The sequence below is a fragment of the Aquarana catesbeiana genome, linkage group LG02 (genome assembly GCF_042186555.1).
Source record: "Aquarana catesbeiana isolate 2022-GZ linkage group LG02, ASM4218655v1, whole genome shotgun sequence".
NCBI classification, from domain to species: domain Eukaryota; kingdom Metazoa; phylum Chordata; class Amphibia; order Anura; family Ranidae; genus Aquarana; species Aquarana catesbeiana.
In genome coordinates, this window is record NC_133325.1 from 16,000,423 (window position 1) to 16,028,051 (window position 27,629).

A 27,629-nucleotide genomic window follows, 5' to 3' on the forward strand; every position below is an offset into this window, starting at 1 on the left:
GTAGTGGTCGGTGTAGGAATCAGGTAGGTCAGTGTAGTGGTCAGTGTAGGGATCAGGTAGGTCAGTGTAGTGGTCAGTGTAGGAATCAGGTAGGTCACTGTAGTGGTCAATGTAGGAATCAGGTAGGTCAGTGTAGTGGTCAGTGTAGGAATCAGGTTGGTCAGTGTAGTGGTCGGTGTAAGGATCAGGTTGGTCAGTGTAGTGGTCAGTGTAGGAATCAGGTAGGTCAGTGTAGTGGTCAGTGTAGGGATCAGGTAGGTCACTGTAGTGGTCAATGTAGGAATCAGGTAGGTCAGTGTAGTGATCAGTGTAGGAATCAGGTAGGTCGGTGTAGTGGTCAGTGTAGGAATCAGGTTGGTCAGTGTAGTGGTCAGTGTAGGAATCAGGTAGGTCAGTGTAGTGATCAGTGTAGGAATCAGGTAGGTCAGTGTAGTGGTCAGTGTAGGAATCAGGAAGGTCAGTGTAGTGGTCAGTGTAGGAATCAGGTATTACACTGTAGTGGTCAGTGTAGGAATCAGGTAGGTCAGTGTAGTGGTCAGTGTAGAAATCAGGTAGGTCAGTGTAGTGGTCAGTGTAGGAATCAGGTAGGTCAGTGTAGTGGTCAGTGTAGGGATCAGGTAGGTCAGTGTAGTGATCAGTGTAGGGATCAGGTAGGTCAGTGTAGTGGTCAGTGTAGGAATCAGGTAGGTCAGTGTAGTGGTCAGTGTAGGAATCAGGTAGGTCACTGTAGTGGTCAGTGTAGGAATCAGGTTGGTCAGTGTAGTGGTCAGTGTAGGAATCAGGTTGGTCAGTGTAGTGGTCAGTGTAGGAATCAGGTAGGTCAGTGTAGTGATCAGTGTAGGAATCAGGTAGGTCAGTGTAGTGGTCAGTGTAGGGATCAGGTAGGTCACTGTAGTGGTCAATGTAGGAATCAGGTAGGTCAGTGTAGTGATCAGTGTAGGAATCAGGTAGGTCAGTGTAGTGGTCAGTGTAGGAATCAGGTTGGTCAGTGTAGTGGTCAGTGTAGGAATCAGGTAGGTCAGTGTAGTGGTCAGTGTAGGAATCAGGTAGGTCAGTGTAGTGGTCAATGTAGGAATCAGGTAGGTCAGTGTAGTGATCAGTGTAGGGATCAGGTAGGTCAGTGTAGTGGTCAGTGTAGGAATCAGGTAGGTCACTGTAGTGGTCAGTGTAGGAATCAGGTTGGTCAGTGTAGTGGTCAGTGTAGGAATCAGGTTGGTCAGTGTAGTGGTCAGTGTAGGAATCAGGTAGGTCAGTGTAGTGGTCAGTGTAGGAATCAGGTAGGTCACTGTAGTGGTCAGTGTAGGAATCAGGTAGGTCAGTGTAGTGGTCAGTGTAGGAATCAGGTAGGTCAGTGTAGTGGTCAATGTAGGAATCAGGTAGGTCAGTGTAGTGGTCAGTGTAGGGATCAGGTAGGTCAGTGTAGTGGTCAGTGTAGGAATCAGGTAGGTCACTGTAGTGGTCAGTGTAGGAATCAGGTTGGTCAGTGTAGTGGTTGGTGTAAGGATCAGGTTGGTCAGTGTAGTGGTCAATGTAGGAATCAGGTAGGTCAGTGTAGTGGTCAGTGTAGGAATCAGGTAGGTCAGTGTAGTGGTCAATGTAGGAATCAGGTAGGTCAGTGTAGTGGTCAATGTAGGAATCAGGTAGGTCAGTGTAGTGGTCAGTGTAGGAATCAGGTTGGTCAGTGTAGTGGTCAGTGTAGGAATCAGGTTGGTCAGTGTAGTGGTCGGTGTAAGGATCAGGTTGGTCAGTGTAGTGGTCAATGTAGGAATCAGGTAGGTCAGTGTAGTGGTCAGTGTAGAAATCAGGTAGGTCAGTGTAGTGGTCAATGTAGGAATCAGGTAGGTCAGTGTAGTGATCAGTGTAGGGATCAGGTAGGTCAGTGTAGTGGTCAGTGTAGGAATCAGGTAGGTCACTGTAGTGGTCAGTGTAGGAATCAGGTTGGTCAGTGTAGTGGTCAGTGTAGGAATCAGGTAGGTCAGTGTAGTGGTCAATGTAGGAATCAGGTAGGTCAGTGTAGTGGTCAGTGTAGGGATCAGGTAAGTCAGTGTAGTGGTCAGTGTAGGAATCAGGTAGGTCACTGTAGTGGTCAGTGTAGGAATCAGGTAGGTCAGTGTAGTGGTCAGTGTAGGAATCAGGTTGGTCAGTGTAGTGGTCGGTGTAAGGATCAGGTTGGTCAGTGTAGTGGTCAATGTAGGAATCAGGTAGGTCAGTGTAGTGGTCAGTGTAGGAATCAGGTAGGTCAGTGTAGTGGTCAATGTAGGAATCAGGTAGGTCAGTGTAGTGGTCAATGTAGGAATCAGGTAGGTCAGTGTAGTGGTCAGTGTAGGAATCAGGTTGGTCAGTGTAGTGGTCAGTGTAGGAATCAGGTTGGTCAGTGTAGTGGTCGGTGTAAGGATCAGGTTGGTCAGTGTAGTGGTCAATGTAGGAATCAGGTAGGTCAGTGTAGTGGTCAGTGTAGGGATCAGGTAGGTCAGTGTAGTGGTCAGTGTAGGAATCAGGTAGGTCACTGTAGTGGTCAATGTAGGAATCAGGTAGGTCAGTGTAGTGGTCAGTGTAGGAATCAGGTTGGTCAGTGTAGTGATCAGTGTAGGAATCAGGTAGGTCAGTGTAGTGGTCAGTGTAGGAATCAGGTAGGTCAGTGTAGTGATCAGTGTAGGAATCAGGTAGGTCAGTGTAGTGGTCAATGTAGGAATCAGGTAGGTCAGTGTAGGAATCAGGTAGGTCAGTGTAGTGGTCAGTGTAGGAATCAGGTTGGTCAGTGTAGTGGTCAGTGTAGGAATCAGGTAGGTCAGTGTAGTGATCAGTGTAGGAATCAGGTAGGTCAGTGTAGTGGTCAGTGTAGGAATCAGGTAGGTCAGTGTAGTGATCAGTGTAGGAATCAGGTAGGTCAGTGTAGTGGTCAGTGTAGGAATCAGGTAGGTCAGTGTAGTGGTCAGTGTAGGGATCAGGTAGGTCAGTGTAGTGGTCAGTGTAGTAATCAGGTAGGTCACTGTAGTGGTCAATGTAGGAATCAGGTAGGTTAGTGTAGTGGTTAGTGTAGGAATCAGGTAGGTCAGTGTAGTGGTCAGTGTAGGGATCAGGTAGGTCAGTGTACTGGTCAGTGTAGGGATTAGGTAGGTCAGTGTTGTGGTCAGTGTAGGAATCAGGTTGTTCAGTGTAGTGGTCAGTGTAGGGATCAGGTAGGTCAGTGTAGTGGTCAATGTAGGAATCAGGTTGGTCAGTGTAGTCGTCAGTGTAGGAATCAGGTAGGTCAGTGTAGTGGTCAGTGTAGGAATCAGGTAGGTCAGTGTAGTGGTCAGTGTAGGAATCAGGTAGGTCAGTGTAGTGATCAGTGTAGGAATCAGGTAGGTCAGTGTAGTGGTCAGTGTAGGAATCAGGTAGGTCAGTGTAGTGGTCAGTGTAGGAATCAGGTAGGTCAGTGTAGTGGTCAGTGTAGGAATCAGGTAGGTCAGTGTAGTGGTCAGTGTAGGAATCAGGTAGGTCAGTGTAGTGGTCAATGTAGGAATCAGGTAGGTCAGTGTAGTGATTAGTGTAGGAATCAGGTAGGTCAGTGTAGTGGACAGTGTAGGAATCAGGTAGGTCACTGTAGTGGTCAGTGTAGAAATCAGGTTGGTCAGTGTAGTGGTCAGTGTAGGGATCAGGTAGGTCAGTGTAGTGGTCAGTGTAGGAATCAGGTAGGTCACTGTAGTGGTCAGTGTAGGGATCAGGTTGGTCAGTGTAGTGGTCGGTGTAAGGATCAGGTTGGTCAGTGTAGTGGTCAGTGTAGGAATCAGGTAGGTCAGTGTAGTGGTCAGTGTAGGGATCAGGTAGGTCAGTGTAGTGGTCAGTGTAGGAATCAGGTTGGTCAGTGTAGTGGTCGGTGTAAGGATCAGGTTAGTCAGTGTAGTGGTCAATGTAGGAATCAGGTAGGTCAGTGTAGTGATCAGGTAGGGATCAGGTAGGTCAGTGTAGGGATCAGGTAGATCAGTGTAGGAATCAGGTTGGTCAATGTAGTGGTCAGTGTAGGGATTAGATAGGTTGGTGTAGTGGTAAGTGTAGGGATCAGGTAGGTCGGTGTAGTGGTCAGTGTAGGGATCAGGTAGGTCGGTGTAGTGGTCAGTGTAGGAATCAGGTATGTCAGTGTAGTGGTCGGTGTAAGGATCAGGTTGGTCAGTGTAGTGGTCAGTGTAGGAATCAGGTAGGTCAGTGCAGTGGTCAGTGTAGGAATCAGGTAGGTCATTGTAGTGGTCAATGTAGGAATCAGGTAGGTCAGTGTAGTGGTCAGTGTAGGGATCAGGTAGGTCAGTGTAGTGGTCACTGTAGTGGTCAGTGTAGGAATCAGGTTGGTCAGTGTAGTGGTCGGTGTAGGAATCAGGTAGGTCAGTGTAGTGGTCAGTGTAGGGATCAGGTAGGTCAGTGTAGTGGTCAGTGTAGGAATCAGGTAGGTCACTGTAGTGGTCAATGTAGGAATCAGGTAGGTCAGTGTAGTGGTCAGTGTAGGAATCAGGTTGGTCAGTGTAGTGGTCGGTGTAAGGATCAGGTTGGTCAGTGTAGTGGTCAGTGTAGGAATCAGGTAGGTCAGTGTAGTGGTCAGTGTAGGGATCAGGTAGGTCACTGTAGTGGTCAATGTAGGAATCAGGTAGGTCAGTGTAGTGATCAGTGTAGGGATCAGGTAGGTCACTGTAGTGGTCAGTGTAGGAATCAGGTAGGTCAGTTTAGTCAGTTTAGGAATCAGGTAGGTCAGTGTAGTGGTCAGTGTAGAAATCAGGTAGGTCAGTGTAGTGGTCAGTGTAGAAATCAGGTAGGTCAGTGTAGTGGTCAGTGTAGGGATCAGGTAGGTCACTGTAGTGGTCAGTGTAGGAATCAGGTAGGTCACTGTAGTGGTCAGTGTAGGAATCAGGTAGGTCAGTGTAGTGGTCAGTGTAGAAATCAGGTAGGTCAGTGTAGTGGTCAGTGTAGGAATCAGGTAGGTCAGTGTAGTGGTCAGTGTAGGGATCAGGTAGGTCAGTGTAGTGGTCAGTGTAGGAATCAGGTTGTTCAGTATAGTGGTCAGTGTAGGGATCAGGTAGGTCAGTGTAGGGATCAGGTTGTTCAGTGTAGTGGTCAGTGTAGGGATCAGGTAGGTCAGTGTAGGGATCAGGTAGGTCAGTGTAGTGGTCAGTGTAGGGATCAGGTAGGTCAGTGTAGTGGTCAGTGTAGGGATCAGGTAGGTCAGTGTAGAAATCAGGTTGGTCAGTGTAGTGGTAAGTGTAGGGATCAGGTAGGTCGGTGTAGTGGTCAGTGTAGGGATCAGGTAGGTCGGTGTAGTGGTAAGTGTAGGAATCAGGTAGGTCAGTGTAGTGGTCAGTGTAGAAATCAGGTAGATCAGTGTAGTGGTCAGTGTAGGGATCGGGTAGGTCAGTGTAGGGATCAGGTAGGTCAGAGTAGTGATCAGTGTAGAAATCAGGTAGGTCAGAATAGTGGTCAGTGTAGGGATCGGGTAGGTCAGTGTAATGGTCAGTGTAGGAATCAGGTAGGTCAGAGTAGTGGTCAGTGTAGGAATCAGGTAGGTCAGTGTAGTGATCAGTGTAGGAATCAGGTAGGTCAGAATAGTGATCAGTGTAGGGATCAGGTAGGTCAGTGTAGTGGTCAGTGTAGGAATCAGGTAGGTCAGAATAGTGATCAGTGTAGGGATCAGGTAGGTCAGTGTAGTGGTCAGTGTAGGAATCAGGTAGGTCAGTGTAGTGATCAGTGTAGGAATCAGGTAGGTCAGTGTAGTGGTCAGTGTAGGGATCAGGTAGGTCAGTGTAGTGGTCAGTGTAGGGATCAGGTAGGTCAGTGTAGGAATCAGGTAGGTCAGAATAGTGATCAGTGTAGGGATCAGGTAGGTCAGTGTAGGGATCAGGTAGGTCAGTGTAGGGATCAGGTAGGTCAGTGTAGTGGTCAGTGTAGGGATCAGGTAGGTCAGTGTAGGGATCAGGTAGGTCAGAGTAGTAGACAGGTAGGTTAGTACTTCTGTACGGGACTCGGGGAGTGCTAAAAGTCCACGGGTTAGAGGGTACAAATTTCTCGCCTTGCCCCGGGCACTGACATCCCACACTACACCACTAAAAGGAAGCCCATGTTTTGTTTAACCACGACCCTTAAGCCCCTCCCACTATCATGTTTGGCCACACCCAACATAGCGCTCCACAGGTCACTTTCTCACTGAAATGTCCCTCATTCTCAAGTCCAACAGTTGGGAGTTATGGTCTCTGTGTTTCTATATGCAATGCAGTCAGATCATGGCTGGTGGGCGGGGTCTGTACATACCTTCCTGAACACAGCACAACGCCTCAGTACTCCTCTCCAGAGCCCTCAGCCCTGATGCAAGTAGTGGGAGGAGATATGCAAATATTAACATGTCTTGACAGGTGGATGTCAGTCTTGAGCAGTGGGCGTTCCTAGCCTGGCTGTATTTGTAGCCACGCCCACATGCGGTGCTGAGACTTCATTATTGAAGGAGACGAAATCCAATGAATGAAAAGGGGCAGGCCAGGGGGAGTTAGGCTGAGGAGGAAAGGGCTGGATGATGCAGCCAGGAAATGAGGCGGGGCTCTCTCTGACTTGCTGCAGCTTCTAAGGCACATGGTGAGAGGCTCACAGTGTGCGGTGAAATCAGAGGAAGCCGTTTCAGTCCAGGAGAAGAGCCGGTACAACTGTGCAAGACTGCAGGGAAGGCCACTAATGGCCATACATAAATCACAGCCAACACACTCCAAAAATAATCATAAATAAAGACAACATTTGGTGTATGAAATTTATTAGGAAACAATGAAAATAAAAACGGAAATCCGTCTGTTCCCCTTTCACGAAGAATTTCTGCTGTAAAACGATCGCTGAGGTCACAGAAGTAATAAGCGGACACAGCGGGGTGAGTAGCACACTGCTTTACATTATCTACAGAGATAGATATATACACGGCATAACACGCCAACTGCGACCTCCTCCATGTCTGACATCACACGCCACGGAAGGGGAGGGGGTCATCCGCTAAAATCACAGAAAAGCAGCACATGTCATCTTTCCAGCAGCAACCAATCAGCAGCCTGCCTTCCCCTGATGTGGCAAACAGCGGCGTTGCACTATTTCGCTCATCATGGGGCAGCCATATTTGCTCATTTGATATGCAGACTCTGCTTCTTCGTAGAGCTGCATAGTGACTGTGCTTTACAGTTCCTCTCTTCCAATGCAAGCCAATAGGGCATATTTATACAAAAAAAAAAAAAAAATGGCATATTACTCATCTAGTGAAACAGCTTGAACTCAGTCTGTGCCAAAGGGTGCGCAAATGAATGTTCCTGTTCAATTTCCTCTACAGGTTGAATGTTATTCATTCATATAGAGTGGTTTGGGAAAATACCGCTTTATGGCCACTGGATAAAGTTGAGGAGTTAATTTATGGCCACTAGATGGAGCTGAGGAGTTAATTTATGGCCACTAGATGGAGCTGAGGAGTTTATTCATGGCCAATAGATGGAAATGAGGAGTTCATTCATGGCCATTAGATGGAGTTGAGGAGTTCCTTCAAGGTCACTAGATGGAGTTGAGAAGTTCATTCATGGCAACTAGATGGAGTTGAGGAGTTCATTGATGGCAACTAGATGGAGTTGAGGAGTTCCTTCAAGGCAGCTGAATGGAGTTGAGGACTTCTTTTAAGACCACTAGATGGAGTCGAGGAGTTCCTTCGGGGGCACTAAATGAAGCTGAGGTGTTCATTCGTGGCCACTAGATAGAGTTGGGGATGTCATTCATGGCAACTAGATGGAGTAGAGGAGTTAATTTATGGCAACTAGATGGAGTTGAGGAGTTCCATCGAGGCCACTAGACAGAGTTGGGGAGTTCCCTCAAGGCCGCTAGATGGAGTTCAAGTTCATTCATTCATGGCCACTAGATGGAGTTGAGGAGTTTATTCATGGCAACTAGATGGAGCTGAGGAGTTCCTTCAAGGCCACTAAACAGAGTTGGGGAGTTCCTTCAAGGCCGCTAGATTGAGTTGAGTTCATTCATTCATGGCCATTAGGTGGAGTTGAGAAGTTCCTTCAAGGTCACTAGACAGAGTTTTGGGCGTTCATTCAAGGCCACTAGATGGTTCATTCCTGGTCACTAGATGGAGTTGAAGAGTTAATTCCTGGTCACTAGATGGAGTTGAGAAGTTCATTCATGGACACTAGATGGAGTTGAGAAGTTCATTCATGAACACTAGATGGAGTTGAGGAGTTTATTCATGGCAACTAGATGGAGTTGAGGAGTTCATTCATGGCAACTAGATGGCGTTGAGGAGTTCCTTCAAGGCAGCTGAATGGAGTTGAGGACTTCCTTTAAGACCACTAGATGGAGTTGAGAAGTTCATTTATAGCCACTAGATGGAGTTGAGGAGTTCATTCATGGCCGCAGAGTAGTTCCTCTATGGCCACTAGATGGAGTTGAGGACTTCATTCTTAGTCACTAGATGGGGTTGAGAAGTTCATTCATGGCCACTAGATGGAGTTCAGGAGTTCAGGAGTTCATTTATGGCAACTAGATATAGTTGAGGTGTTAAAGAGGAGCCCTTTCACCCAAAAGGGGAAGCTCCACTTGTTTGCTTCCTCCCCCCCTCCGCTGCCACATTTGGCACCTTTCAGGGTGGGGGGTCAAAACCAGGTACCCGCTCCCACTTTTAGGTAACATCGCTGCATGATTGCGGCAATCTACCCAACAGAAGTCCCAGAAGACAGTAGGACTACTCAGAAAAACGCACAGCGACTCGCGCATGTGCAGTTAGAAACAGGCTGTGAAGCCGCAAGGCTCCACATGTGCAGTTAGAAACAGGCTGTGAAGCCGCAAGGCTCCGCTTCCTGTTTCCCTGAGTGAAGATGCCGTCGCCTGCACCCGCAGCTGATGGAAGAATTGGCTCGGTTTGCCGACATTGTGGGATACCTGGACAGGTAAGTGTCCTTATATTAAAAGTCAGCAGCTACAGTATTTGTAGCTGCTGACTTTTAATTTATTTTTGGAGCTCCTCTTTAATTAATGGATACTAGATGGAGTTGAGGAGTTCCTTCATGGGCGCTGAATGGAGCTGAGAAGTTAATTCATGGCCACTAGATGGAGTTAAGTAGTTCATTCATGGCCGTTAAATGGTACTGAGGAGTTCCTTCATGGCCACTAGATGGGAGTGGAGGAGGTCATTCTTGGCCACGAGATGGAGTTGAGTAGTTCATTCATGGCCACTAGATGGAGTTGAGAAGTTCAGTCTTGGCTGCTGAATGGAACTGAGGAGTTCATTCACGACCGCTGAATAGAACTGAGGAGTTAATTCATGGCCACTAGATGGAGTCAAGGAGGTCATTCATGGCCATGAGATGGAGTTGAGTTCTTTCATGGAAACTAGATGGCGTTGAGGAGTTCATTCATGGCCACTAGATGGAGTTGAGGAGTTCTTTCATGGGCGCTGAATGGAGTTTAGGAATTCATGGCCACTAGATCGAGTTGAGGAGTTCATTCATGGCCACTAGATAGAGTTGGGGATGTCATTTATGGCAACTAGATGGAGTAGAGGAGTTAATTTATGGCAACTAGATGGAGTTGAGGAGTTCCTTCAAGGCCACTAGACAGAGTTGGGGAGTTCCTTCAAGGCCACTAGATGGAGTTGAGGCGTTCATTCATGGCCACTAGATGGAGTTGAGTTCATTCATTTATGGCCATTAGGTGGAGTTGAGGAGTTCCTTCAAGGTCACTAGATAGTGTTTGGGGAGTTCCTTCAAGGCCACTAGATGGTGTTGAGGAGTTCATTCATGGCCACTAGATGGAGTTGAGGTGTTCATTCATGGCCACTAGGTGGAGGTAAGGTGTTCCTTCAAGGCAGCGGAATGGAGTTGAGGACTTCCTTCAAGACCGCTAGATAGAGTTGAGAAGTTCATTCATAACCACTCGATGGAGTTGAGGAGTTTATTCATGACCACTAGATGGAGTTGGGGAGTTTCTTCAAGGCAGCTGAATGGAGTTGAACACTTCCTTCAAGGCAACTAGATGGAGTTGAGAAGTTTATTCATAGCTACTAGATGAAGTTGAGGAGTCCATTCATGGCCTCTATATGGAGTTAGGGAGTATACTTATCTCTTATGATCTTCAGCTCCATCTAGGGGCCATAATGCAGTATTTTCCCAAACCTTTCAGGTTTTTTTTTGTGATGAATTAATAACATTCGACCTGTAAAGGAAATAGAAGTATGTTAAATTTTACTCCATTTGCAGACAACAAATGACCAGAAGTTTAACTGGACGAATAGCTATGCAAATGTTTTTTTTTTTATAACTACACCTCTATGAGCCTGGTCTGACTGTCTGGAAACAATGCAATCTTGGGCTTGATGTCTTATCTCAGCACTCCTCAGTCAAGGAGGCCCTGGACTTACTGGAGGCCAATAGCCAGCAGAGAAAGGATCTACAAATTTGTTCACAGACATATGGAACAGCAAACGAGAAAACTGGAAAGAGATAGTTAAAATGGTCTTAACGGGAACATTACAAAAATAACCGCAAATCTGTAAATGCTGAGTTTCCTTCACGCTGTATTTCTCTGTATGGGATTCGTATAATAATAGCCCTTTGACACTGTGTTACAAACACAAAAAGACGTCGCCGCCCATCAACGAGGGAGGCCAATTGTTGTTTGTGATGGATGAAGTCTCCGCCCACCACATTCTACATATACCAATGAGCCAACAGCTAAAGACCCAACATGAACCGGGCGTGTGCATGGAAAGAACTTAATACAAAACATAGAAATAAGAGACTAAATTCAATGTATCTAGACATGAATCGGACGGAGCTCAAATTGTAAGGTTTGAATTAATTTGATTGGTTGCTGCAGTAAAGAACGTTTTCACTTTCAGAGGAGTATTTATTTTAAAAAAATATAATCACAGAACTATTAGTTTAGCGAAACCAGAGATACATTCGTTCTGTGTGAACAGAGCAAAATCTAAAGTTCTCCTATTTCCCCTACTGGTCGAATATTATTCATTCATAGAGTGATTTGAGGAAAAAACACACTATGCCCACTAGATGGAGCTGACGGTAAAAAAAAAAAAAAAAAAAAAAAATATAAAGCTCCATCTAGTGGTATTTTCCTGAACAACTCTATATTTTGTGAAAGATTAACATTCAACCTGTAGAGGAAACAGATGGAGAGCATTTGATTTTGCCCCCCAATTCACACAGGACGAATGTACTAGAAGTTTATACAATTTTCTTTCATAAATACGCCCTCAGTGGTTCCTCATATATGTAAATGAGCTGCATTGTGTAACATTGAAATGCCAAAACTAATACTTGAAACATTCTATCAAAGCTACACCCAGCAGGACTTAAGGCTCCGCCCCACATAAAGCGGGAATCTACCTGTGGGACGCCATTTTGGCGGAAAGGTGGCGGAGAAAGAGGACTTTTGGGGAGATCAGGTGACTGGATCTGCAGATAGATATAAGGAACTGGTCGGTCATTTGAGTGAGCTGGCCTTTGAGAAGATCATGGAGGTCTACAGGATGGAGAATAGAACACCATGTTATACTCGGAGTCAGGCTGGTTCCTCCAATCCATTCAGTCAGTTGCAGCCCTCAACTCGTTAATGGATCAGTTCAGTGACTTGCAGCCTTCAGCCTGTTAACCTCCATCTGAGGGCTGCGTGATGTCCCTGAGCCCCTATCTAAAACAAGCCGATGGAGAGACAAAGGGGTCGGTAAAGGAGGTTTTGCTGATTCATATTCTGTCTGCAGTGTGGAGGGCCAGTGGGTGCACAGTGACCTGCACTCCATATATGGAGCTTGACTCCCCCTGTTGTCCTACTATCCAAGGAGAAAGACTCAGGAGCCAATAGGACTGAGTGGTTGACTGCTTGAAAAAACGATCACATGATCACCTTGTCATTACTATTATATAGGGGATCAGTGGCTTTGTTGATAGAGATCCAGTGATGGTGGCTTCTGTCTGTTTTTATAGGGGAACTCAGCATGTCACTTGAAGGAAATACTTTTCCTAAACTGTTAATAACCAAGGACATACCTCATATGCCCCACAGTCCTTTCCCACAGGACACAATGCCCATGGGATCTTATAGGAGAACTTGATGCGTCACTAGAAGGACATTGTTTTCCTAACTGATTAATGACCAAGGACGTACCTTGTACACCCCACAGTCCTTTCCCACAGGACACAATGCCCATGGGTTTAGCTGCTGTTAGTGTGACAGCCAAGGCCCAGTCAGTGCAAGAGAACTGCCGCCATCTGTCTTTATAGGAGAACTTGATGCATCACTAGAAGGACATAGTTTTCCTAACTGATTAATGACCAAGGACATACCTCATATGCCCCACAGTCCTTTCCCACAGGACACAATGCCCATGTGGTTTTATCTGCTGTTAGTGGGACAGCCAAGTCCTAGTCAGTGCAAGAGAACTACCACTGTCTGACTTTATAGGAGAAATCGATGTGTCACTAGAAGGACATAGCTTTCCTAACCAATTAATGACTGAAGACGTACCTTGTACGTCCCACAGTCCTTTCCCATAGGACACAATGCCCATGGGGTTTCAGCTGCTGTTAGCGTGAGAGCCGAATCCCAGTCAGTGCAAGAGAACTGCCACTGTCTGTCTTAATAGGAGAACTTGATGCATCACTAGAAGGACATAGTTTCCTAACCGATTAATGACCAAGGACATACCTCATATGCCCAACAGTCCTTTCCCACAGGACACAATGCCCATGTGGTTTTATCTGCTGTTAGTGGGACAGCCTAGTCCCAATCAGTGCAAGAGAACTGCCACTGTCTGACTTTATAGGAGAAATCGATGTGTCACTAGAAGGACATAGCTTTCCTAACCAATTAATGACTGAAGACGTACCTTGTATGTCCCACAGTCCCTTCCCATAGGACACAATGCCCATGGGGTTTCAGCTGCTGTTAGCGTGACAACCAAGTCCCAGTCAGTGCAAGAGAACTGCCACTGTCTGTCTGAAATAGGAGAACTTGATGTGTCACTAGAAGGATATAATCATTAACCAGTTAGGAAAACAAAGGATGTACTCCGTATGTCCCACAGTCCTTTGCTACAGGACACAATGCCCATGGGGTTTAGCTGCTGTTACAGTGTGACAGCCAAGGCCCAGTTAGTGCAAGAGAACTGCCTCCATTTGTCTTTATAGGAGAACTTTATGCATCACTAGAATAACCAAGGACATACCTCTTATGCCCCACAGTCCTTTCCCACAGAACACAATGCCCATGGGGTTTTTTCTGCTGTTAGTGGGACAGCCAAGTCCCAGTCAGTGCAAGAGAACTGCCACTGTCTGATTTTATAGGAGAACTCGATGTGTCACTAGAAGAACATAGTTTCCCTAACCGGTTAATGACTGAGGACGTACCTTGTGTGTCCCACAGTCCTTCCTACAGGGCACAATGCCCATGGGATTTTTGATGCAACATTTAAGTCCCAGTAAGTGCAAGGGACCCGCTGAAGCTAACCAGAAGTTAAACCCGCTATTTCCAAATTAACAAGGCTGTAACTAAAATGTAAACATGGGTTCCGGAGCTTAAAGAGAACCTGTCAGGTGCCCCAAAAAAAAAATCAAATTTCCTGTAATAGAAGAGGTGTCATACTCCTCCTGTGCCTCCTACCTCCTCCCCTGATCACCAGAGTCTTCTATTTCCAGAAGTTTAGAGGTCCGTGTCCCCCGCCCTATGCTCTGGTTCCATCCTCCGACACCTATGTCACTGCTGTGTCCTGTACTGATGTAGAGGTCAGAGGATGGGACCAAACCGTGTGACGGGGGGGGGGGGGCACAGCCGACTGCTGAAGAGTCTGGTGAAGGCTGCAGAGCTGAAACAGAGGGGAGGTAGAAGACCAGGGGGGAGAGTATAATAATAATACACGAGGCTTTCATCTTTAAAGAAGATGGCGCCTGTTTAAATAAAAGACATATATAATACAAGTTAAATTTAAAAAAAAGCTTTAAAGGAGCTTCCCTAACCTCCGGGAGTCATTTAAAGCCCATTGCAGTCTTCCAAACCACCAAAATACCTAAAAGGGACCAAGCAATACAAACCTTCACCCCAACCAAAATTGAGAAAAACAAAACAAAAAAAACTGTAAGGATAAAATGTTAATGTACCCCTGATTCCGTACTACAGGGGGCGACGTCACCGTTCTTCCAACAAGATTCTGGTGAACTCTGAGCAGCCAAAATTTTGTAAGATGAGGCTCCAACATGGTGCAGGATCATCTTATCATGAGATTTAAGCTACTCTGCATTCTTCGGGATCTTGCTGCTGGAAGAAGCATGACGTCGTCCTTGCCATGGGCAGAAGCCAAGGAGTAAGGTTAGTTTATTAAACCCTTTCCGTCAGCCATGCGCAAAGGTGATGGGGGGGGGGGGGGGGCGTCCCAATCGCATGACCACCAAATTTTTGTGAAGGAAATATTCTCGATTTTGCTCCTCCTAGTGGCCAGTAGCGATTTACCTGTTGGATAGTGGAACAGGGGGAGGGGGTTGCGTTGAAGCTCAAAGTTGCTGAACTCAAGCTTCATCTATCAAACGTGTCCAGGCTACATCATTTGCAGGCCTGTTTTAAAGAATAATCTAAGTCTAAGAAACTTTAGTACAAGACAGGTCCACTTTAAAGGGTAAAACGCCCATAAAGTACTGTGTTCTAGCAGACAAATTTCTCTCTATGCTTCACTAAGCCTGTAGGGGGTGCTGTATAAAAGGGGAATGGCCTCTTACTGACAAGGGTGCCATTGGTCGAAGAAATTAATGTCTTCAGCTATTTGTCCCTTATCTCCTTTACATGTTTGGCCAGGACCCTCAGGGGTTACAAAGGGGTCGGACTGCCCCTGCTCTGTACTCAGTCCGACTTGCTCTTTTTAGATGACCTGTTACAATTACCCGTCTCATTATCAGTAGTAAAGGGAGCCAGATGGGCTATGGAAACAGTGGACTGTCCCTTGAAGGCGGGAGGTAGTTCTATATAACAAATTTCAGTGGGATGATCCTCCTGGGCGGGGCTGAGAAAACAACATCTTAAAGGGAAAGTATCCTGAAACTGACGGAGTCCATGGCCACGGTCAGAATCTTTACAGAGGTTTTTGCCCTCGAACGTCTAAGCCTGAAATGTCATTTGAGGTGAGAGGAGGTTGGCAGTGCTGATCCTTTGACCGGTCGGACATGAAGAGCATGGACGACGGTACAGGCAGGGGGCTCCGCGTTTGTAGACTGGCGTGACAAACATGGCACGGCACACAGACCACCTTGGAGGAGTTGACACTATAAGATCTCCCCCCTCGGCCAGGGGGAGGGGTGAGGGGTGAAAATCGGGCAACGTGCGTTCATAACAAGTGAGTGCTATTCACCGGTCACCGAGCCATTGAGTCCCTTTGTGTCGGTACAGCCGTTCAATTTATAGTCGTCGTCCATGCTCTCCTGGATGTCGTACTCCTCGTCCAAAAAGTCCAGTGAGTTGTTACTGGGCAGGCCCCTGATGGTGAACTTGTTTGACACTCGCATCCACTTGACGCGGTTGGCCGCCACAATTTCGTAAAGCTCAGCCGAACGAGGGAACAGCTCTTTCAACACCCTATAAAAAGGAGAGAACATGGTCAGAGGCTTTGATTTCGTTTACAGAGTCAGTAGGATTGTCCTGCTACCAGGGCCGCTTGATAAGGGGGGAGCAACAGGCCCAATAAGTTCAACAGGGGGGATCAGAACAGCAGGAGTGGGCGCAATTACTGAAACCGATTCCCCTGTGGCCCTCCCTGTGTTTACAGTGCTTCAGTTTATGAATGAACAGGGAGCCTCTGTATAGGGGCACTCCCGAGTTTTCTATGGAGATCAATGGCACAACTATCAGTCCCTCCCCTTAAGCCAGGGTGCAATCCTGGACTCTGACCTCTCCTTCCACCCCCACATCATCCAAATACTGGCCAAATCTTGCAGCCTTCATTTCTTTAACATTTCCAAAATATGCCCCTTCTTAGCCAATCACACCACCCTATTCCCTCCCCATTGGCCGACCTCTACACCAGCTAAGTCCATTGTGAATGCTGCTGCCAGATTAATTTACCTTATCAGCCACTCGGTGTCCTCCACCCCAATCTGCCAATCCCTCCACTGGCCTCCTCCTTCTCTACTAATCCCTCCACTGACCTCCCCTCAGTGTCCTCTATCCCTCTATGCCAATCCTTCCACTAGCTTTCGTTCACTGTCTTCCACACTTCTCCACCAATCCCTCCGCTGGCCTCCGCACAGTGTCCTCCACCCTTCTATGCCATTCTTTTTACTCACTGTCCTACTTCCCTCTCTGCCAATCCCTCCACTGATCTCTGCTCAATGTCCTTCAGCCCTCCTTGCCAAACCCTCCACTGGCCTCCGCTCAGTGTCTTCAAACCCACCCTGCCAAACCCTCCACTGGCCTCTGCTAAGTTTCCTCCACTCCTCCCTGTCAATCCCTCCACTGGCCTCTACTCAGTGTCCTCCACCCTTCTTTGTCAATCCACCCCGCTAGCCTTCCACTCCTCTCTGCCAATTCAACCACTGGCGTCCACTCAGTGTTCTCTATCCACTGGCCTCTGCTAAATGTTCTCCACCCCTCTCTGCCAATACCTCCACTGGCCTCTGCTCAGGGTCCACACCCCCCCCCCTTCCTGCCAATCCCTCCACTGGCCTCTGCTCAGTATCCTCCACCCCTCTCTGCCAATCCCTCCACTGGCCTCTGCTCAGTATCCTTCACCCCTCTATGCCAATCCCTCCACTGGCCTACACTCAGTGTTCTCCACTCTTCTCTGACAATCCCTCCACTGACCTCCGCTCAGTGTTCTCCACCCTCCTATGGCAGTCTCTCGACTGACCTCCACTCATTGTTCTCCACCTCTCGCTGCTATTCCCTCCACTGGCCTTCACTCAGTGTCCTCCACCCCTCTCTGCCAATCCATCCTATGGCCTTTGCTCAGTTTTTTCCACCCCTCTCTGCCATTCCCTCCACTTGCCTTCACCAAGTGTCTCCGACCCCTCCCTACCAATCTCTCCACCACTGGCCTCCACTCAGTGTCCTCCATCCTTCTCTACCAATAACTCCACTGACCTTCAGTGTCCTCCACCCCTCTCTGCCAATCCTTCTACTTGTTTCTGCTCAGTGTCCACCACCCCTCTCTGCTAATCCCTCCACTGGCCGCACAGTGTCCTCCTCTAGAACTCCCTACCTCAACCTGTCTATTTCCTACTCTATCTGCCTTTACAAGATCCCTGAAAACTGATCTTTCCTGGGGGGGGGGGGGGGGGGGGTGAAGGATGGTCTATGTGGACAGCTTTACCCCAGGTGCCGGCATATTTAGATGTGCCTGTTTTAATCATCAACCATGTGAGTTGCTAAATGTTGTATCTTCATTAAATTTAACCATATTGCTACACTTAGAGGTGCCTCTCTTCTCTTTTATACTCTGGAGCTCCTGCTGGATTTGGCTTCTAATCCCCTTGTGGAGGCTTCCATTTGTGGATGGACATTTTATGGTTACACAACCTGGTCAGATTGCTATAATCTTTTTATATGGACTATAAACTGAAGCATTTATGAATAAATGGTTGTGGAACGAATCTTTTGAGTTTCCATTATTTCTTATGGGGAAATTCGCTTTGATACAAGCATGTTTCCCGGAACGAATTATGCTCGCAATCCAAGGTTTTACTGTACTTACCTGTTCTGTGGAATGGTTTTGCACAGAGCAGCCCCGATCCCCTTCTCCAAGGGTCTCCCCATGGGCGCTCCAGGCTCCTTCTCCTCGGAAAGTGTCCCCATGGAAAGCCGCTTTCCATGAGGGGGAAACCCGTGCAGGCTTGCTACCGTGCTGCCCCTGTCTGCGTCTATTGTTCCCTGTTTGCTCAGCACAGCATTTGATTGACAGCAGCGGGAGTCAATGGCTCCCGCTGCTATCAATCTGCCCAGAGAGGAGGGAGACAGCACATTGTGGGATCGGATCAGGCTCAGGTAAGTATGGGGGGCATTCAGCACAGATGTTATTTTTAGCCTAATGTATAGAATGCATTAAGGTGAAAAATCTAAAAGCTTTAGAACCACTTTAAGACATCATTACGATGAAAGGGTGGGGCTTGAGTTGATTTTTTTTTATATACAGTATCTCACAAAACTGAATACACCCCTCACATTTTTGTAAATATTTTCTTCTATCTTTTCATGTGACAACACTGAAGAAATGACACTTGTCTACAATGTAAAGTAGTGAGTGTACAGCTTGTATAACAGTGTAAAATTGCTGTCCCCTCAAAATAACTCAACACACAGCCATTAATGTCTAAACCGCTGGTAACAAAAGTAAGTACACCCCAAGTGAAAATGTCTAAATTGGGCCCAATTATCTATTTTCCCTCCCCGGTGTCATGTGACTCGTTAGTGTTACAAGGTCTCAGGTGTGAATGGGGAGCAGGTGTGTTAAATTTGGTGTTATCATTCTCACTCTCTCATACTGGTCACTGGAAGTTTAACATGGCACCTCATGGCAAATAACTCTTGGAGGATCTGAAAAAAAAGAATTGTTGCTCTACATAAAGATGGCTAAGACTATAAGAAGATTGCCAAGACCCTGAAACTGAGCTGCAGCACGGTGGCCAATACCATACAGTGGTTTAACAGGACAGGTTCCACTCAGAACAGGCCTCGCCATGGTCCACCAAAGAAGTTGAGGGCACATGCTTAGCGTCATATCCAGAGGTTGTCTTTGGGAAATAGACGTATGAGTGGTGCCAGCATTGCTGCAGAGGTTGAAGGGGTGGAGGGTCAGCCTGTCAGTGCTCAGACCATACGCCGCACACTGCATCAAATTGCTCTGCATGGCTGTCATCCCAGAAGGAAGCCTCTTCTAAAGATGATGCACAAGAAAGCCCGCAAACAGTTTGCTGAAGACAAGCAGACTAAGGACATGGATTACTGGAACCATGTCCTGTGGTCTGATACTCTTATTTGGTTCAGATGGTGCAAAGCGTGTGTGGCGGCAACCAGGTGAGGAGTACAAAGACAAGTGTGTCTTGTCTACAGTCAAGCATGGTGGTAGGAGTGTCATGGTCTGGGGCTGCATGAGTGCTGCCGGCACTGGGGGGCTACAGATCATTGAGGGAACCATGAATGCCAACATGTAGTGTGACATACTGAAGCAGAGCATGATCCCCCTCCCTTCGGAGACTGGGCCGCAGGGCAGTAATCCAACATGATATTGACCCCAAACACTCCTCCAAGATGACCACTGCCTTACTAAAGAAGCTGAGGGTAAAGGTGATGGACTGGCCAAGCATGTCTCCAGACCTAAACCCTATTGATCATCTGTGGGGAATCCTCAAACGGAAGGTGGAGGAGCACAAGGTCTCTAACATCCACCAGCTCCGTGATGTTGTCATGGAGGAGTGGAAGAGGACTCCAGTGGCAACCTGTGAAGCTCTGGTGAACTCCATGCCCAAGAGGGTTAAGACAGTGCTGGGAAATAATGGTGGCCACACAAAATATTGACACTTTGGGCCCAATTTGGACATTTTTTGTACTCACTTTTGTTGCCCGCGGTTTAGACATTAATGGCTGTGTGTTGAGTTATTTTGAGGGGACAGCAAATTTACACTGTTATACAAGCTGTACACTCACTACTACTGATTTCTTCAGTGTTGTCACATGAAAAGATAGAAGACAATATTCACAAAAATGTGAGGGGTGTACTTACTTTTGTGAAATAGTGCATATAAGCATTATTGGTTTGATGACAGTAAGTCACTTGTTTACATATATATAATTGCTTGGTAAATAGGAGGAGATCTTGTAGTAAGTGCTGTTAGATACTTTTTAAAAAACATAATGCTGTAGAAGTCCAGTATATTGATAGAAATAATCACATTGTAGCAAATCCCAATCTCCATTTTAATGGATTTCCTAATCATGTCACAGTATTAAGATTGTAGATCAGGTGACATTGGTGGCGGTGCTTATGATGGTGATGGAGCAGCTTCACTCACTTGTAGATGGGCATGGCGATGTGTTCCATGAAGCTGATCTGGAGTTCCGGGATGTAGGCCTTCTCGCGGTCCATCATCTCGCTGGGCCGGTTCCCCATGGCTTTCTCCTGCACGGTGATGAGAGTCAATCACTATACATTGACCATGGGAGCCGGTCACATTCAATGCTGGGCGGAGGAAGTGTGTGCGTTGTAGGCTGGATAGAAACCATATCTGCCTTTTGTGTTGGGTGGAGACCCTTATCTATGGTGGGTTTAGTCAGAGTTTTGCTGTTTTGGGTGGAGATAGTGGCCGTTCCTAGACATGTGCACTGCTGAAATATGTGTTCATTTTCGTTTCATTCTTTTTTTTTTTTCGTTTTTCTGGTCATTCGTTATGATTGAAATTTTTTAATTCGTAAATTCAAAAATCGGAAAACTGGAAATTCAAAAATTCATAAATACGTAAATTTGAAAATTCAAAAAATTTTTAAGTTTGAAAATTCGAAAAGTCGAAAATTCAAATGTTTGTAAATTCTAAAATTCTAAATCCGTAAATTCGAAATAATAACTAACTATTAAATTATAGATATTGGAATTTCCTTTCGAATTTGGCTGAACTACACAAATACAAATTTATCCGCAGTTACGAATTATCCGAAATAACGAATGTGCTTTTCTAAACAAGTTGAACAGAACGAATTAATAATAATAAAAAGTTTTTATTATTAATGTTATTTATTATTGTTAATTCATTACGTTCCATTCGTTTACATACGGCATTTGTTAGTTCAGAAAATTCGTAACTTCAGATAAATTCGTATTCGTTACGTTCACTAACAGCCAAATTTGAAAGGAAATTCGAATACCTATAATTTAATAGTTAGCTATTATTTAGAATTTCTGGATTTTGAAATTTAGAATTTACAAATTGCTGGATTTCGGATTTTCAACTTTTCTCATTTTAAAATTTACGTATTTACAAATTTTTGTATTTCCAGATTTTGGATTTTCAAATTTACAAATTTCAATCATAACGAATGACCCGAAAAACAAACAAAAAAAAAAAACAAAAAAAAAAAAATGAAGGAAAACGAAAACGAACAAATTTTTGGCTTATTATTATTATTAGTTATTATTAGTTATTATTTAAGATTTTCGAATTTTCATTCTTCGTTTGAATTTAAATTTATTTTCAAATTTCGAATTTCAGGATTTTCCAATCTCCAAATTCTTGAATTTTCGAATTTTCCAATTTCCAATTTTTCAGATTTTCTAATTTCGAAGTTCGTAATTCGGAAATTCAAAAATCTGAAATCCGAAAATCCGAAATCTAGAATTTCGAAAATTTGTAAATTCGGAATTTTTGAATTTACGAATATATTTTGAAAAATTAATTAAAACGGGTATTTTGTTAATTCGGATATTTCAGAACTTGTCGAAATTCGTTAAAAAACGAATTGGGAAATAACCAATTGCACATGTCTACCTGTTCCTGGGATCTGTGTCACTTACTGTGTTGGGTGGAAGTCAGTGTACCGTCCTATCCTGGTTGGGATAGTGAAGTGTCTTAGTTTGGGTGGAAGTCAATGTACCGTCCTATCCTGGTTGGGACAGTGCAGTGTGTCTTAGTTTGGGTGGAAGTCAGTGTACCGTCCTATCCTGGTTGGGACAGTGCAGTGTGTTTTAGTTTGGGTGGAAGTCAGTGTACCGTCCTATCCTGGTTGGGACAGTGCAGTGTGTCTTAATTTGGATGGAAGTCAATGTACCGTCCTATCCTGGTTGGGACAGTGCAGTGTGTCTTAGTTTGGGTGGAAGTCAGTGTACCGTCCTATCCTGGTTGGGACAGTGCAGTGTGTCTTAGTTTGGGTGGAAGTCAGTGTACCGTCCTATCCTGGTTGGGACAGTGCAGTGTGTCTTAGTTTGGGTGGAAGTCAGTGTACCATCCTTGACTGGAGTCAGGATGTCTTCCTGTGCGGAGTAAAGACAGAATATTGGAGTTGGTATTGTATCTGTCGTACTCACCAGGTCTCCCTGAGAGAAGAATTCTTTGTAGATCAGCTCCTGGAATAGGGAACACATACACGTCAGCCATGTTTTACCAAATAAAATTCTCTTTAATTCTAATTACAGTGATGAATGCCATCTGCAGTTCCTTCTGGAAGACTCTCTGTCCGTACAGAAACACCATCTACACTCACCGATCAACTTTATTAGGTACACCTGTTACCATTGCTTGGTAACACAAATTGCTAATCAGCCAAATCACATGGCAGCAATTTCAATGCATTGAGGCATCTAGGACGTGGTGAAGATGACTTGCTGAAGTACAAACCGAGCATCAGAACGGGGAAGAAAGGGAATTTAAGTGAATTTGAACATGGCATGACTGGTGGCACCAGACAGGCTGGTCTGAGTATTTCAAAAACTGCTGATCTACTGGGATTTTCGTGCACAACCATCTCTGGGGTTTACAGAGAATGGTGGGAAAAAGAGAAAATATCCAGTCAGCAGCAGTTGTGTGGACAAAAATGCCTTGCTGAGGTCAGAGGAGAATTCCAATCAGAACACCATCAGAACCATGCAGAATACCATCTCTGAACGCACAACACATCCAACCTTGAAGCAGATGGGCTATAACAGCAGAAGACCACTTTTGTTAGCTAAGAACAGGAAACTGAGGTTACAATTCACACAGGATCACCAAAATTGGACAACAGAAGATTGAAAAAACATTGCCTAGTCTGATGAGTCTGGATTTCAGCTCCGACATTCAGATGGTGGGGTCAGAATTTGGTGCATGGATCCATCCTGCCTTGTATCACCGGTTCAGGCTGGTGGTGGTGGTGTAATTGTGTGGGGGGATATTTTCTTGGCACACTTTGGGCCCTTAGTACCAATTGATCATAGTTTAAACACCACGGCCTACCTGAGTATTGTTGCTGACCATGTCCATCCCTTTATGACTACAGTGTCCTCATCTTCTGATGGCTCATTCCAGCAGGATAATGCACCATGTCACAAAGCTCCAATCATCTCACCACTGGACAATGAGGTCCCTGTACTCCAATGGCCTCCACACCCACCACATCTCATCCAATAGAGCACCTTTGGCATGTGGTGGAACGAGAGATTGGCATTATGAATGTGCAGCCCACAAATCTGCAGCAACTGCGTGATGTTATCATGTCACTATGAAGCAAAATCTCTGAGGAACATTTCCAACACCTTGTTGTATCTATGCCACCAAGAATGAAGGCAGTTCTAAAAGGCAAAAGAGATTCCAACCCAGGACTAGCAAGGTGTACCTAATAAAGTGGCTGGTGAGTTTACTTCCTCCACAGATAACAAATAAAATAAAAATCAAAGCGTCTTCCACTATATCAAACTGCTATACACCAGCTGAAAGCTGACATCAGGCTTGCAGAGGGAGAGGCTGCTCTAAGAGTCAATGGACAGGATAAGGTGGGAGCTAAGAGCGGGCACCATCATAATTTTACATGACTTCACAGAGAACCCCCCCGAGAACTCACCGCAATCTTCCTGGTGGTGGTCCAGCCTTTGGTTTGATCAGAGAGGTCACAGGAGGTCATGAGGAGGCAGATCAGGAGGTTGTGGTGGTGCTTGTTTTTGGGGTCATATCCATCTGTGGAGGACATGGAACACGGAATGAATCAAACAGATTTCCCCTCCCTGTGATAGTTCCTTTAGTTTGCATTTTCTGAAGAAATATTAAAGGATGGCCAACACTAGGAAACCAGAAGAGACGTTGTACTCGTCACTTCCAAGTGCCTAAAAGCAAGGGGAGATCACAAGACGTATGCTCATTGATCTCCCTCCCATCTACCTGGCTGCAACCAACATGCCATTCCACCAATGGGAGTGCAGAGCATGGGAAACATGGTGGGGGTGCGCTGGGAAAGAGGGGGGGGGGGGTAGAAGGGGTTGGGGATAGACAGTGTTGAGCTAATTCTCTAGAATACCAAAGAGTTATCATGTAACCAGAAAAGAAAGAAATGTTATAACTGTACCATGTGCCTTACATGCAAAGATACCCTCAGAAAATGTCATCTCTTTGTAGCTACACTTTTTGTCTCTCTGTACTTATATTTGAAAATGTAATAAAAGCTATTGGAAAAAAAAATATTATAATATATATATATATATATATCTATACCTGTAGATATAGATCTATATCTATAGATCTATAGCTATATCTATAGATCTATATCTATATCTATAGATATATATATATATATATATATATATATATATATATATCTATATATATATATATATATATATATATAGATATATATATATATATATAGTTTTTGCTGCAGTTTCCTTTTTCAACACTAGATGGGGATGTTGTCTAATAAATCATTGCTCTCTGGATAAAAGTATCATTAGAGTGTATCTAAACCAAGGAAAGGAAACCATTCTCATGTAATTACAGCTTGTCAGTCTAGAGATCTGGTGTCTGCATTAGTTGTCTTTATGGACACATGGTGATCCTGCCACTTCCTGTCCTAAGGTGACAGCTCTCACTTTCACTGTACTGAGTCAATGGAGGAGCAACCCAAGACCCTGTCTTTTTATCTTTGTGTTACAGGAGGTAGGTGATCTGCAGTCAGAGGGACCGGGGGTCTCAGTAGTCAGAGGGTCTCGGTATACACTGTATATACACCGTATATACACCACCTGCACCTGTGGCTATGACAATAGGCATTGTGAGGTGTAGGGAGATCTTGGGGGGGTAGTTTGTGTCTTGGTATACACCGTATATACAACTGTGGCTCTGACGATTGGCATTGTGGGGTATAGGGCAATCTTGGGGGTAGTTCGGGTCCCGGTATACATCTTATATACACGTGTGGCTCTGACGATTGGCATTGTGGGGTGTATGGAGATCTTGGGGGGTAGTTTGGGTCTTGGTATACACTGTGTATACACCTGTGGCTCTGACGATTGGTATTGTGGGGTGTAGGGAGATCTTGGGGGTAGTTTGGGTCTTGGTATACACCATATATACACCTGTGGCTCTGACGATTGGCATTGTGGGGTGTAGGGCAATCTTGGGGGTAGTTCGGGTCCCGGTATACATCATATATACACATGTGGCTCTGACGATTGGCATTGTGGGGTGTATGGAGATCTTGGGGGGTAGTTTGGGTCTTGGTATACACTGTGTATACACCTGTGGCTCTGACGATTGGCATTGTGGGGTGTATGGAGATCTTGGGGGGTAGTTTGGGTCTTGGTATACACTGTGTATACACCTGTGGCTCTGACGATTGGCATTGTGGGGTGTATGGAGATCTTGGGGGGTAGTTTGGGTCTTGGTATACACTGTGTATACACCTGTGGCTCTGACGATTGGTATTGTGGGGTGTAGGGAGATCTTGGGGGTAGTTTGGGTCTTGGTATACACCATATATACACCTGTGGCTCTGACGATTGGCATTGTGGGGTGTAGGGAGATCTTGGGGGTAGTTTGGGTTTGGTATACACCATATATACACCTGTGGCTCTGACGATTGGCATTGTAGGGTGTAGGGCGATCTTGGGGAGGTAGTTTTGGTCTTGGTATACACCGCACACACATTACTTGTTACCTTTTGCCATTTTCTGGAGTTCCTTGAAGATTCGTAGGTGGTGTGCCAGGTCAGTGGCCAGGATAATGTCCCTCATCAGATCCAGCATCCTCTGGTAATCCTGTACAGTATCAGAAGGGAAAGAAATGTTATGAATGACTCATTTCCCAGAATCCAGCGGGAGTGACCTGCATTGGATACTGTCCCCCTGATCTGCCTGAGACGGATATAAAGATTTACAGCCGTCATACAAGGTTGAGGACAACATGAGGGCCAGCATCAGAGAGCAACTACATTCTTGGGTGAGCTGGGATGGATCTGGGATGGATCTAGTAGTAAAATCTCGATGAGATTATAGATCTTGGGTTGATCTGCAGTTGATTTAAGATGGATCTTGGGTGGGGTGGAACTGGGATGGATCTAGGGTGGATCTGGGGTAAATCTCGGGTTGATCCAGGGTGGAACTAAGAAGATCTAGGGTGGATCTAAGGTAGATCTGGGAATTTCTGGGGTGGAACTGGGATGGATCTATAGTGGATCTGGGCTGGATCTTGGTAGATGTTTGGTGAAACTGGATCTAAGGTGAAACTGGAATGGATCTAGGCTGGATCGGGGATGGATCTAGGGTGGACCTGGGGTAGATCTTTGGTTTACCTGTATCTAAGGTGAACCCGGGATGGATCTAGGGTGGCTCTGGGGTAGATCTTTGGTTTATCTGTGGTGGAATTGGGATAGATATAGGGTGGATCTGGGGTAGATCTTAGTTTTATCTGGGTTGGATCTGGAATAGATCTTGGTTTTTACTGTAGTGGAACTAGGATGGATCTAGAGTGGATCTGGATTAGATCATGGGTTTATATGAGGTTTAACTGGGAAGGATCTAGAGTGGATCTGGGGAAGATCTTGGGTTTATCTGTGGTGGAACTGGGATGGATCTACAGTAGATCATAGGTTTATCTGGGGTGGAACTGGGCTATATCTACAATAGATCTTAGGTTTATCTGTGGTGGAACTGGGATGGATCTAGGGTGGATCTGGGTTATATTTTGGGTTTAACTGTGGTGGAACTGGGATGGATCTAGAGTGGATCTGGAGTAGATCTTAGGTTTATCTGTGGTGTAGCTGGGATGGATCTACAGTAGATCTTAGGTTTATCTGGGGTGGAACTGGGTTGGATCTGGGGTAGATTTTGGGTTTATCTGTGGTGGAACTGGGATGGATCTAGGGTGGATCTGAGGTAGATCTTGGGTTTATCTGTGGTGGAACTTGGATGGATCTAGAGTGGATCTGGGGTAGCTCTTGGGTTTATCTGTGGGGGAACTGGGATTGATCTAGGCTGGATTTGGGGTAGATCTTGGGTTTATCTGTGGTGGAACTGGGATGGATCTAGAGTGGATCTGGAGTAGATCTTAGGTTTATCTGTGGTGTAGCTGGGATGGATCTACAGTAGATCTTAGGTTTATCTGGGGTGGAACTGGGTTGGATCTGGGGTAGATTTTGGGTTTATCTGTGGTGGAACTGGGATGGATCTAGGGTGGATCTGAGGTAGATCTTGGGTTTATCTGTGGTGGAGCTTGGATGGATCTAGAGTGGATCTGGGGTAGCTCTTGGGTTTATCTGTGGGGGAACTGGGATTGATCTAGGCTGGATTTGGGGTAGATCTTGGGTTTATCTGTGGTGGAACTGGGATGGATCTAGAGTGGATCTGGGGCAGTTCTTGGGTTTATTTGTGGTGGAACTAGGATGGATCTAGGGAGAATCTGGGGTGATATTAAGTTTATCTAAGGTCAAACTAGGATGGATCTAGACTAAATCTGGAGTAGATCTTGGGCTTATCCAAGGGGAAACTGGAATGGGTCTAGAGTGAATCTAAAGTAGATCTTGGGTTTATCTGGGATGGATTTAGGGTGGATCTGGAGTAGATGTTAGGTTTATCTGTTGTGGAACCGGGATGGATCTAGGGTGGATCTGGAGTAGAACATGGGTTTATAAGGGGTGGATCTGGGGTAAATCCTGGG

General features: G+C 45.7%; 1 protein-coding gene across 5 annotated transcripts in view; it reads right to left on the reverse strand.

The window, feature by feature from the left end:
- Nucleotides 1–6,743: 6,743 nt before the first annotated feature.
- PDE2A (phosphodiesterase 2A) overlaps nt 6,744–27,629 on the reverse strand; it is a 791,783-nt gene continuing 770,897 nt past the window's right edge. For all 5 annotated transcript variants that reach the window (XM_073612615.1, XM_073612619.1, XM_073612616.1 and 2 more), the window contains 5 exons: nt 25,633–25,732; nt 23,548–23,660; nt 22,040–22,078; nt 20,037–20,143; nt 6,744–15,609 (listed from right to left, as the gene is read on the reverse strand). In XM_073612615.1, coding sequence (XP_073468716.1) covers nt 15,378–15,609; nt 20,037–20,143; nt 22,040–22,078; nt 23,548–23,660; nt 25,633–25,732 — 591 coding nt within the window. In that variant the 3' untranslated portion in view covers nt 6,744–15,377. The remainder of the gene's footprint in view (nt 15,610–20,036; nt 20,144–22,039; nt 22,079–23,547; nt 23,661–25,632; nt 25,733–27,629) is intronic.